Source organism: Myzus persicae, unplaced genomic scaffold (assembly GCF_001856785.1).
Source record: "Myzus persicae strain clone G006 unplaced genomic scaffold, MPER_G0061.0, whole genome shotgun sequence".
Lineage (NCBI taxonomy): Eukaryota > Metazoa > Arthropoda > Insecta > Hemiptera > Aphididae > Myzus > Myzus persicae.
In genome coordinates this window covers 1151325-1163375 of record NW_019100468.1, presented here as the reverse complement: position 1 = coordinate 1163375, position 12051 = coordinate 1151325, and the positions used below count along the sequence as shown (strand labels likewise).

Here is a 12051-nt window from a genome sequence, read left to right as displayed (position 1 = left end):
AAATATATATTATTACTAATAATAATAATAATAATAGAATAATATTAAAAATGTTATTATTATTATTACTATTTTTAAATATTATTATATTAGGACACAAGGTGGAAATGGGGAATCCACATTGTTTGGACGATTATGTTAAACAACATTTTGAGACCCACTTACTTAAAATACAGGTTCGTGTAAAATATCATAATAGAGTATAGACCATAAAAAATTATCTTATAGTTACACTTACACTCAACTTTTTTTTAATTTCCACTAACAACAATCAATGAAAAAACTTGTATAGTTGTATTACATTTTATGGTTTTGGTGTATTTTTTTATCGACATTATAATATTAAAAAATAACTCATAAAAATCGAAAATTTCATACGCCATAAATAGCTCAACGAGTCAAAATTCTGTGTCTAGTTATTAGATATGTAGAGATAGACTCTTTATAAGTCTATGATATATTGTAATTTTTTTTAGAGTTCCACCAAAAACCAAAAAACTGTTTTTGAGTAAAAGTTCTCGTTTTCCCGTAATTTGTTATGTTTATAAAAGGAAGCAATAGAGTTTAGCAACCTATAGAATTATAGATTCTGAGAGGAGCGATGAATGTATTGATTTTACATTGATGTTTGTATTTATTTTTGAGTGATATCACTGTTTGGGCCGTTTGGGGCAGTAAGGGTGCTTCGATTTTCTTCAACGGCAACTTGTCTGGTATAGGAAAGTGAATCTATTAGTTGATATTTTCTGAAGAACGTTTGAAGTAAGACATTGCCACAATTGATATTCACTCGTAAATTAACAAATTCTTATACAACGATTTTTTTATTTTGTTGTTATACATTATACAAAAACAATTAACTGTAGGCACATGAGATGTACATCAAACATTCAAACGTTTATTATATACATAATACATTATACATTATTTTTTTTATTTAGACATTATTATTACCTGATAAAATTTTCAAAATATTTTGACAAGTTATATATAGCCATATTTGTAATTTGTACATTTTTTAGTTTTTAATTCCATACTTTTCAATAACATTTTATTCGTTTGTTCAAAAAGCTTGATAACTTAATCCAAGGTTCTTTATAAGTTGTTATTATAGTATTTGATGAGTATTAAAGATACATAGGTACGATTTTTTTATATGTATTAAAGTTAAAATTTTGATAAATTTTTTTAAATGTTGAAATTAAGCTGTAGTAAAACAATTAAATGTTCGATTTTTATAGCTGTAATTGAAAATTGAAAATTATTAATTCTCATAAATAGTTCATACTATAAACACCTACGTAATGTCTGGAACTAAAAAATCAAACAAATATTTTAAAAGTTATTTTTTACAGACATTTAAAGTAAATAATTGAACAAAGTCCCCTCCCCCCCATCCAAACTACCTCACTATGATTAACGGATATAACTCAAAAATAAATTATTTTATAGTTTTAATTAATTTATCTACAGAGTTTTAAGTACTTGGCTGCTCACTACTGAATATCCTATTGTAATTATTAAATAGGTAATAAACTAATAACCTATGAGTCACATATCGTATATGTGGAGTCATCCTTAAAATATATTAGGTTAGGTATAGGCATTGGCAGTGGATGTAATACACTAATACCACTGATTAAATATACTATATTTAGTATTGTATATTATATAATAGTTACACTGTATGGTGGTTTTCGCCTAGGCTGTAAATTCTTGTGAAAATCACGTTAAAAAATGCTTGTAAATAGACGTTGCTCTGCGAGTAGAAAATTTAAAAAATTTGCTTTTAAAAAAAATCCTGCGTATGTATTTTTAATAATTTTAAACTGATATAGGTATTGAATCAATATATCAAGAGCCTTGTATTAATTTTTCACGTTTTTTGACCCAAAAAATGTAATTTTATAGATTTTTGTAAAAAAAAAACTAAACAAAGCTTATAACGAGTTAAAATATTTTGAAAATTGATGAAATTGATGAAATAAACATATGGTGTACGTTTCAAGTGTCTACAGTTGCTCATTTTTAGTTACAACAAAATAAGAAAATCGCTGTGAATTCAATGTTGTAAAAATGTCAACTTCAAACGTTCATAAAAATTTGACATTCCAGTAGAACTTTTTTTTTTAATAAAGATAGACAAACCCATAAGGAATCTTATATTAAATTTTTAAAACTGAGATATAAAAATAAACAGTTTTTATGTCTCATAAAAATATTATATATTTTTACTATATTTTCTAATTAAAAATAATTTGCTAATTTTCGTGATTCTTACGAATTTTGTCAAAATTCAAAATTTAAACGCTCATAAAAAGTTTTTGTGGATTTCAGCTCAATTGTTTTTTTTTAATTTCGACTAACAACAACTTACGAGGAACCTTGTCATACATTTTCGAGATTTTTGACGAAGCGAACAATTTTTTATCGACGTTAGTTAGACTAAATAATAATAAGACAAATCATTGTAAAATCGATACATTTATCGCTCGGCTCAAAATCCAAAAGACACTTCTATACCACATTTAATATTTGTGTACACAATAGATACATTGATCCTTTATTATAACATTTTAATACTAAAATATACTTATCATAATTCGTAGAATGAGCAACAAGCATTTACCACATTTGTCAGTATAGTTACGTGGGTAGCCCATGTGGGTATCGTGTAATTTTTATTATTATAATTGTCATCTAGGTATATTTTGACCATGACAAAATTAGGTATTTTGGTGGTAAGCTTTGGTAACGCTGTGAGTAGAGACAGAGACATGCCTTCGCCTTCATGACTTCATCGCCAATGATCATCTTTTTTTCGAAATTGACCTTCGACTAGTCCCAACGTTTAGTATAGGTACCAACTAACTTACAACGAATGCTTTCAAACAGAACGTGTATAAACGTCGTACGCCGTAATATCTTGGTGACTTGGTGTATAGCCCTAGAGCATTGTAGTTCTTATCTAATGCATAATAGTTAGGTATGTATACGTTTGACATTTTGACATGCGTGTAAATATAATACCTGTGCGCGTATAATGCGGATAGCGAAGACCTTCATGCATAATTCAAAGCACATGCCACACATTACTCAGCACCTATAGGTATATAGTTACGCGTAAACATGTTTTCACGTAATTTAATAATGAACAACAATAATAGGTATGTATTGTATTAACGTTAAATATTAATATTTGGCTTATTAAACCAACCAAATCTAGCCGCTGAAATAAATGATTTTAGTATGGCCGAAAAAATTTAATCCGTATTATTTTAATGTCCGACAAACACGAATTGTTGTGACTTCAGTTTCACAGTAGCACTAACGTACCTAATAATACAGTAAATTTCACGATTATTATTATTATTTTAATAAAATAAAATATGATGACATTTAATTTTGGTGAATACTAAATGGTAAATAGCAGTATGAGCACGCAGTGGCGAACACACGGGGGTTTTGGGTGTCCGCCCCTCCCCCAACCATCGTTGTTATTGTCTTACTGTATAGGTCTAATATAATAAGTGGATGTATAAAAATTAAAAATATTTTGACATGTATACATATATTTTTTTTATACACACCCTCTCATTGTAAATATCCGTGTACGCCACTGATAGCAAGTATACTAAAATAAGAGTAAATAAATATATATTTTGTTCGTGCTAAATGCATATCGTTTAAAGTGCCATTTCCCCTTGACAGCCGTAATTGGTGAGCGGTGGCCGCGGTGTCTTGACTAGTGAATCATGATCACTGATCAATCATCAGCGACATAAGATTTGTTAATATTTTAAAGTGTTTATAGATATTAGTTGATAATTGCATTGAAATGATGCTATTATTATACATGGTTAAATAATTAAATAATTATCTATAAACATAAAAACATTGCTTATGAGTTATGATATACGTCACTCGTTCCGTGCTAGAAGACGAGGACCGGCCGAGTGTTCACAGGTTTAACTAACCGGCGTCCGGTGTGTCTACTGTTTGTCCGTTTACGATTTAAAGCTTATGCAATAAACATATTATTTTAAGCATCAGTTATGGGTCCATGTTAAAATATTATTGTAACCGGACCGTGGTCTGACTCAGTGACCATAGACAAGTAAAGTATGAAAAAAATTGTCGGTGACTGGAGTTGAAAAATAACACTCTAGCTCGCGTCACTACCATAGGATTCTTAGGCCATATTTTACAATATGTGTATGACCTAAGCATAGATAAAAGTATAATCTAAATACTAATTTACAATTGGACACTAGAGTACGAGACAGCGCCTACAGCACCACCTCGCCGACCGAAGTCCATGAGAACGAGATAGAATAAGAGGGAAACAGTGTAACGTTCTTAACGCCTAGAGTAGTAATATAACCCGAATATTCCGAACTCATAGTTCTTTCTCTCTCAGCAGTCAGCCATCTCGTCCCCAGTTTTCTCTCTCTAGGTGATGTCATAAAGCCGCGGTCACACGATGATAGAAACAAGCGACAACCGCCGTCGTGCAAGAACCATCATGCATGATAGCGTGAGAGCGAATAAGTAGATAGTGTGATAGTCACTATCGTGGATTTAGTACGGTAACAATAAACCATTCGGCAATAAACTGTTGCGAAACCAACCATCGCGTTTTTCTATCATCGTGTGACCGCGGCTTAAGTGTCGTTCATACTTTAATATTGGTCTATGCTTACAACTATTAACACTTTTTACGAGTAAGTTGGTTACACTGTAAAAGTCGAGTCGGCGTCCCGCGGCTTGTAGGCGTGGGTTTCCGACCCCCGTTAAGATTTTTGTGTATACTGTATTACTGTATACTGCAGCTTGCCCGGCGGCCGATTGACTAAAATTTATTTGGTGTTTGTACGCAGTGTTTTAGGCTTTTGTAACCGGTTTCGTATTTTGTTACGTTCATAATTATAAATAGTAATTATTAAAAATCGGTCTTACTAGAGCTCCGCTTTTGAGGGATTTACATTTTTTTCTCACGCGTTTTATGCGGTTAATTGAATAGTGGTGGTGATCGAACACCGGCCATTGAAATGTCGCAGAGGGCATCGAGAAAAGGCGGCGCGGCCAGGAATACTCCGCAACCGGATGAATCCACGGCCAGCACGACCAACAGCGAGAAGAGCAGGAGGACGGCAACATTGAGCCCGACTAGGTTCAGTCGTATTCAGGAAAAACATGAGTTACAGAATTTGAATAACCGTTTGGCCGCTTACATTGACCGCGTCAAGTACTTGGAAACTGAAAACTCCAAATTGACTCAAGAGCTCCATTCTTCGGAGGAGGTGACAACCCGGGAAGTGTCCAACGTGAAGATACTATTTGAGTCCGAGCTTGAGGATCTGAGAAATGCGTTGGACCGTGAAGCTAAACTAAAGAGCCGTCTTGAGTTAGAGTCTAGGCGTAAAACTTTAGAAGTCGAAGAGCTCAAAACAAAGTAAGTACCATGCCAGGTTGTAATCAATTTAATGTTAATATTAAATATTTCTAGACATAATATAAAAAATAATTATGATATTTGAGTAAAAAAAATATAACTGCGCCTACTGTTTAGGTAGGTAAGTTTGTTATATTTTTGTAATTATAGTAATTACCTACTAATTGAGTAGAATATCAATAGAATAAACATAGGGTTTTAAAGTATATCATGCTTTATATTTTTCACTTTTGAACATGTTATATCTTATTATGTTCAACTTAATTATTAAATTTGATAACATGATAAAGATTAATTGTATTGTCAGATAATAGAATAATACTATTTTAAACATTTATTATTGATTCCCAGCTAATATCAATTTGTAATTAAACATTTTTTCTTACTTGCTTATCAGTAGTCAGGAGTCAGGACCTACTGTTTTTTTTAAGTTTATTAACATTATAGATACTCCCTTAAAAAGTATCTTGCTTTTGCTACTTTTTTAAAAATGTATTTTTTCTAAATTTTCTTATTGAAAATTGGTAGTTGGTCACTGGACGGTATTTGACTCTAAGCTAATAATAATTATGATAATATTTTAATTATCACTACATAGGTTGTAGGTAGCGACAAAGTAATGATAATACAATTATAGTATTTAGCAATATTAATCGTTACAAATAAAGTAACGTGCTACTAGAGCGCTACTCCTGCCCACTGTTGCTTACTAAACTAAAGATTGGTATTAGAAAAACAATTATTACAAATAAAATATTTCTTTTGGAGGTATCTATAATTTAATGTTATTTAAAATTTATTATTAGAACATTTATTGAAAATTTATTTGAATCTAAAACATTGTAATTTGTAATTTATAATTTTATTTTATTTCAGGCTTGATAATGCTACAAAAGAATTGAAAGAAAGTACACCATATGTAGCTAGATTTAATGAACTAAATTCTAAATATGGTCAAACTTTGATTGATAATAAAAATTTAAAAGACGCGAATAAGGCAAGTATTACTTATTTGATGATAATTTTGAATGTTATAGACTACGAAATTAAAAATATGTCAGCAGTTATTAGGCTATTGTAGTTAAATTAAGCAAAGTAGGGTTAAGTCTAGCAATATCTTTTTAGAGTCTAGAACTCAAAATTTCCAGTGTACTCAACATTTTCCAAGTACGAAATTGCAGGAGTATTTGAAATTTGTCAAGTAAACGGATAAGTTTTATTAATTATATGTAAGTTATCTAAGTATTTAGTTATAGACTTAGAAAGTTATCTAGATTTCAAGATATTTATAGTTTTTTTTTTAGTTTTTTTTACTATTTTATAGTTAGTAAATTCGAGTATTTTATTTAAGTTGAGTAAATTTGAGTACCTATTTAGTTGAAGTCAAGTGAAGTACTCAACTAACTCAAGAATTTTTTCAAAAAAATTTTTGTACAACTATTATTACGTCATGGCATAATTGAGTGGTAGATATTAAGCATGATTTGGCATATACATTTGTAGGTTGTCACCTACTTGTACACAAGTATTGCTGATTCAACTTAACAACAATATTGGGTTATGAACGTGCAACTTTTAATTTCTACCATGTCTCATGCTCCAGTTTTATTATGTTTTTACAGTTACTTATAAGATAAATCAGTATAATACAGTAAATTATTTAAATTATTTTACTTGTACTTTCTTATAGAAATTGACCAAAGAATTAGCAATAGAGAAAAAAACTGTTAAGGATAATCAAAAAGTATTAGAAGAAGAAATTTTACAAAGAGTTACAATTGAAAACAAATTACAAAGCATGATGGAAAATTTCAAATTCAAAGAAGAGGTAAATTTAATGCATGGTATATAATATTTTTTTGTATTGAATATTTATGTTTTTTATAGGTTCATAAACAACAACTTAATGATACAAGAACTAGCCGTCGTACAGAAGTTATTACAGAAGTTGATGGGCGTTTAGTTAAAGAATACGAAGATAAATTACAGTCTGAATTACAAATGTTAAGACAACAAGCTGAAGAAGATGTTAAACGGAACAAGAAAGAAATTTCTGATTTATTTGATAGCAAGGTATAATTAGCATTTTATAAAAATAATACCCATCATTAATAAATATTTAAAAACAAAATTAATTATTTAGTTTCAAAATTTGGAAAATGAATTGCAACGCAAAAAAAAAGCTCTGGAAGCAGCACAAGAAGATATCAATGCAGGAAATTCACGTATAATCGAATTAACACAACAAATAAATGATTTATTGTCCTCTAATAATGATTATTTGGTATGTTTACACTTATTTTATTTTTCTAAATTCTTATCTAAAAAAAGATTAAAACTTTTTTTGTATTTTTTTAGAGGAAATTTACCGATTTAGAACGATCAAAAGAATTGCAAAGAACTAAATTTATATCTGAAATTCAAGGACTTGATCAACAATTAACAGCCATGCAAGATGATATGTCCCAGAAAGTACAAGAATATCAAGACTTAATGGATATAAAAGTTGCACTGGATATGGAAATTAGTGCATATCGAAAATTATTAGAGAGTGAAGAAAGGAGGTTGAGTATTACTCCAAATACTTCTGTAGTTGGCAGTCCAAGAGGCAAAAAAAGAAAATTGTTTCAACGTGACGAAACAGAGTATGAATTTTCTAATGTTATCACTGCTTCATCAACTGGCGACATTGAGATTTGTGAAGTTTGTCCAGATGGACAGTTCGTAAAATTATACAACAAAGGATCAAAGGTAGAAATGAAATACTCAAATTTATATTTTAATTAAGAAATAAAAAAAAATTTATTATTTAGGAATTTGCATTGAGTGGATATGAATTAGTTCGCACTACTGCTGAACAAAATGTTTCTACTGTATTCAAGTTTCATCGTACGGTAAAACTAGGAGCTGGTAATTGGTTAACTGTATGGTCTTCTACTGCCAGTAATCAGATACATGAACCTAGTGCTGGATCAATTGTCATGAACATTCAAGCTTGGGTTGTTGGTGATCTTATGGCTACAATACTTTTAAATCCTGAGGGACAAGTATGCAAAGTTTAAATTAATTACTTTAAATATTAGTTATGTTGTTAAACCTTAATAACAATTAACAATCTGTATTAAATTCATTTTCAGGAAGTAGCTACTCATGAACTTAAAAAAGGACAGGTTTCCCATTCACGAGCCAATGAAGGATTTGGGGATTATGAAACAGATTTGTTCCATCAACCAGTAAGTTGTAAAAATTATTTTACTTAATGTGTATCAAATTAAAGATTGTTCATACAAAAATAACAAGTATTTAAAAAACATATATATATTACATTTTTGGTTCCACTTCAGTCTTTATTATAAAAATATCGTATAATAATAAAACAAATTAATAGTTTAATATTTTTAATGTAGGTAAATAATTATGTGAAGTGGACAACTATGACATGTTAAAGACAAGCCCGGTGATGTGTTATTAACTCCCCATAATTAAATGAAAAATAAAATGGAGTTCCAATATTATTCTAAGAATGGAACAAATTTCAACCTAAAACAATTATGTTATATGTTGAGTTGCCCTTTAAACATTCTTTTAAGATGACGCCCCACCCGCATGTGTTGTCTCCGTCTTACAAACGCGTAACATACCAAATTTCCGCTCAGCAGTTCACATTTTATGCCGTTAGCTTAAAAATTAGAGTGTAGAGTGAATTTACCTATTATGAAACTTGTTGGTAAAAATTTCATCCATGTTTTGTTAAAAAATTTTTTACGATAATTCAGTTTTTATGTGGTGTATGATTGTATAATAAATGTCAACTAAAAATATTCATAACTTACTTAAAAACTGAATTATTGTAAAAAAATCTTCCAACAAAACACAGATAAAGTTCTGACCGTCAAGTTTTATAATAGGTCTAATTCATTAATTTTTTAATTCACTCTAATTTTTAAGTTAACGGCATAAAACGTGAATTACTGAGCGTAAATTTGGTATGTTGTGCTTTTGTAAGACCGAAACAACACATATGGTTGAGGCGTCCTCTTAAAAATAATAAGCTGGATTTAAAATAAAAATTTATTTTTACTGAGGTAGTTGGCTTGTAAATTAATGGATAAAATTTCCTTTGACATTCCATAATCTAAAATATTGAAATAAATATATTTATTTAAGAGTAAGTTAAGTATTGTTTCCATAGTTGGGTTTCCGTATTATCTTAAACTTTTAATGTGGTTTTGAATAATATGCAAGGTATGTGGATTGAATTTAGGATAGTATTGTACCTTATTTACTTTTGAATAATTTTTCGTAGTATAAAAATTAAGTAAAATATGTGTTATGAATTATGAATTGGTATTTTATTGCTATAATGTTAAACATTTTTTAGGGTGATCCTCAAAACAACGACAAATGTGTTATCATGTGAAGATATTTACTCAATATTTTAGAAATAAGAACTATCCAAAAAATAAAAATATTAAAAAAAACACTTGTAGTTAATCAGAGTTTATCACGTGTTAATTATTGATTTTTAATTGTCATTAATTTTTTTTTAAAGCGCGTAATTTTTTTTATACTAATATTTATTATTATTTTACTTACTTTTATTTTTATGTTTTTTTTTTTTTTGTATTTTGCTTTATACACTATTAAATGATCCATACAAAATCTAAAATCAATATTTTACTAAATTACTGGTTAAAATAGAAAACAAAATGAAATTGAACTTCTGATCCCATTTTAGATTGTATGAAGTAAAAAATAAATAATTTTGTGACTATTTAATTTATACATACATTAAATTGTACTTAATAAATATAATATTATTATGATATTAAGTCAAAAGCTCATTTATGTTAAACTTTACATAATGTTGTAAAACGATCATGTACAAAGATCTTATTTTTTTTTAATTGTTTATGATTTGAATATTACCATTAATAATAATAAAGTAATAAATAACTGTTATTTAAACATTTACAAATATTAGTCGTAGTAGTTTAATTAAAAATAATACTTTCCTCATACAATTAGTAAAACTTTTTTTGCAACTAATATTATATAGAGTAAGTTCTGTTTACTGATTCATGGACTCCTATACTTAACTTTTATATGTAAAAATAGTACTCATATTAAATGAAACTTGCTATAATAGTAAATTATTTAGCCGGCTTTATAAGTATTAGTTACAAAACAACTTCCTACTAATGTTATAGGCCGGTTTTATTTTTACAGTGACAGCTGTATATTTTTTTCCATACCAACTGATTTAAAATCAAAATTAGATCTTCATTTTGTCTTCCAGCTTAAATATAAATTATTTGTCAAACATATTTTATGTTTTTTTAATCTTAAAAATCATTTCATTTCATATAAAGGCTGCTATAGTTTTAAATGTAATTGTATACCCAAATAAGTTATTTTTATGGACTTTATAATCGTTTTGCGCTTCATGTTTTGTTAATGACATAATTTATTATACTCGGTTCATAGAATTGTGTTGTAATTTTATTTCTACTAGATGAACAGAAACTGAAAATGTAGTCATAAATTATTTATTTAGTTGAATACAATTTATTTTATATATTCATTTATTATAAGTTATTATTATTCATTAGTTAAATTGATTTATATATTTTTTTTACTTTTAAGCATTCAAGCCATTTCATTTTTAATTTTCGGTACTTACACTTAATAAGTTAATTTACTAACAAAGTATCTAAATGTAATTTATATCTGTTAATAACTGATATAAAAAATGTTCAACTTGTGTTGTATACAGTACTACTGGATATGCACCTAAAATTAGATATATTAATTTATTTATTTTAAAGTAAGATTATTTATTTTAATAAATTGTATTATTTTGATTTATTAAATATCGGGAATTTTTTATTTATGAAGAAATTTCAAATCAAAATTATTTTTGTTCTGGATAATATTTAAAATGTTTAACCACATTTATTAATTATGATTATTAATTTCAGTGGTGTAGCAACATACATTTTTGGACGTACCCTCTGTATCTCTACAATTATTGCAGTTAACTGACATAACTTTTTCTTCAAATATACAAATAAATAATTTACTCATACTTTTGTATATTTAAAAAAGGGTAGGTATACCTAGTGGCAGCGAGGAAGACTGGGTGTTCAAATCCTATAATCACTTAAAAAAACCACCAAATATATTTTTATAAGTTCATAATTACATAAACAATTGGAAAATTATTATTTAACTTTTGACACTTTCACTTCACTTAACTAAACTACAAATAGTGCAAAACGCTGAACTTACCTAGTAGTAAGTACGCACAATAAATAACCAGTATATCGGAAACAAATTTTATTGCAATGTATCTTAAATTTACCAATTAGTAATAATTTGTAAGAAAATTTATCTGAAATAGCTGGACATAGAAAAATACAATATTGCATTAAGTGATAGAAGATAAAACGATTATTGTTTGGTACACATGAAAAATACTTAACAATTAAGTGTAAAAACAAAAATTCTTGGTTAAAATTTTTTGAATATCCTTGTTTACCCTTGACCTAACCTAACCTTTGAGTTTTTTTTTTATAGCTTTTATTTAAAAATTT

At 28.2% G+C, this 12051-nt stretch overlaps 1 protein-coding gene across 1 annotated transcript; it reads left to right on the top strand.

Moving 5' to 3' along the window:
- The first annotated feature begins 4844 nt into the window (after positions 1-4844).
- LOC111028048 (lamin Dm0-like) lies at positions 4845-10998 on the top strand. Its single transcript, XM_022306614.1, has 9 exons — positions 4845-5455; positions 6332-6452; positions 7146-7283; positions 7343-7528; positions 7599-7739; positions 7814-8206; positions 8269-8502; positions 8593-8688; positions 9837-10998. Exons 1-9 carry the CDS (start codon positions 5052-5054, stop codon positions 9873-9875), a joined length of 1752 nt encoding a protein of 583 aa, XP_022162306.1. The 5' UTR covers positions 4845-5051; the 3' UTR covers positions 9876-10998.
- The last annotated feature ends 1053 nt before the right edge of the window (positions 10999-12051 follow it).

Excerpts from the sequence above, each read along its gene's own strand:
- LOC111028048 (XM_022306614.1), top strand. The coding sequence starts at position 5,052 with ATGTCGCAGAGGGCATCGAGAAAAGGCGGCGCGGCCAGGAATACTCCG. Across the intron at positions 7,529-7,598 it reads CTGATTTATTTGATAGCAAG|TTTCAAAATTTGGAAAATGA; the intron begins GTATAATTAGCA and ends TTAATTATTTAG. Across the intron at positions 7,740-7,813 it reads CCTCTAATAATGATTATTTG|AGGAAATTTACCGATTTAGA; the intron begins GTATGTTTACAC and ends GTATTTTTTTAG.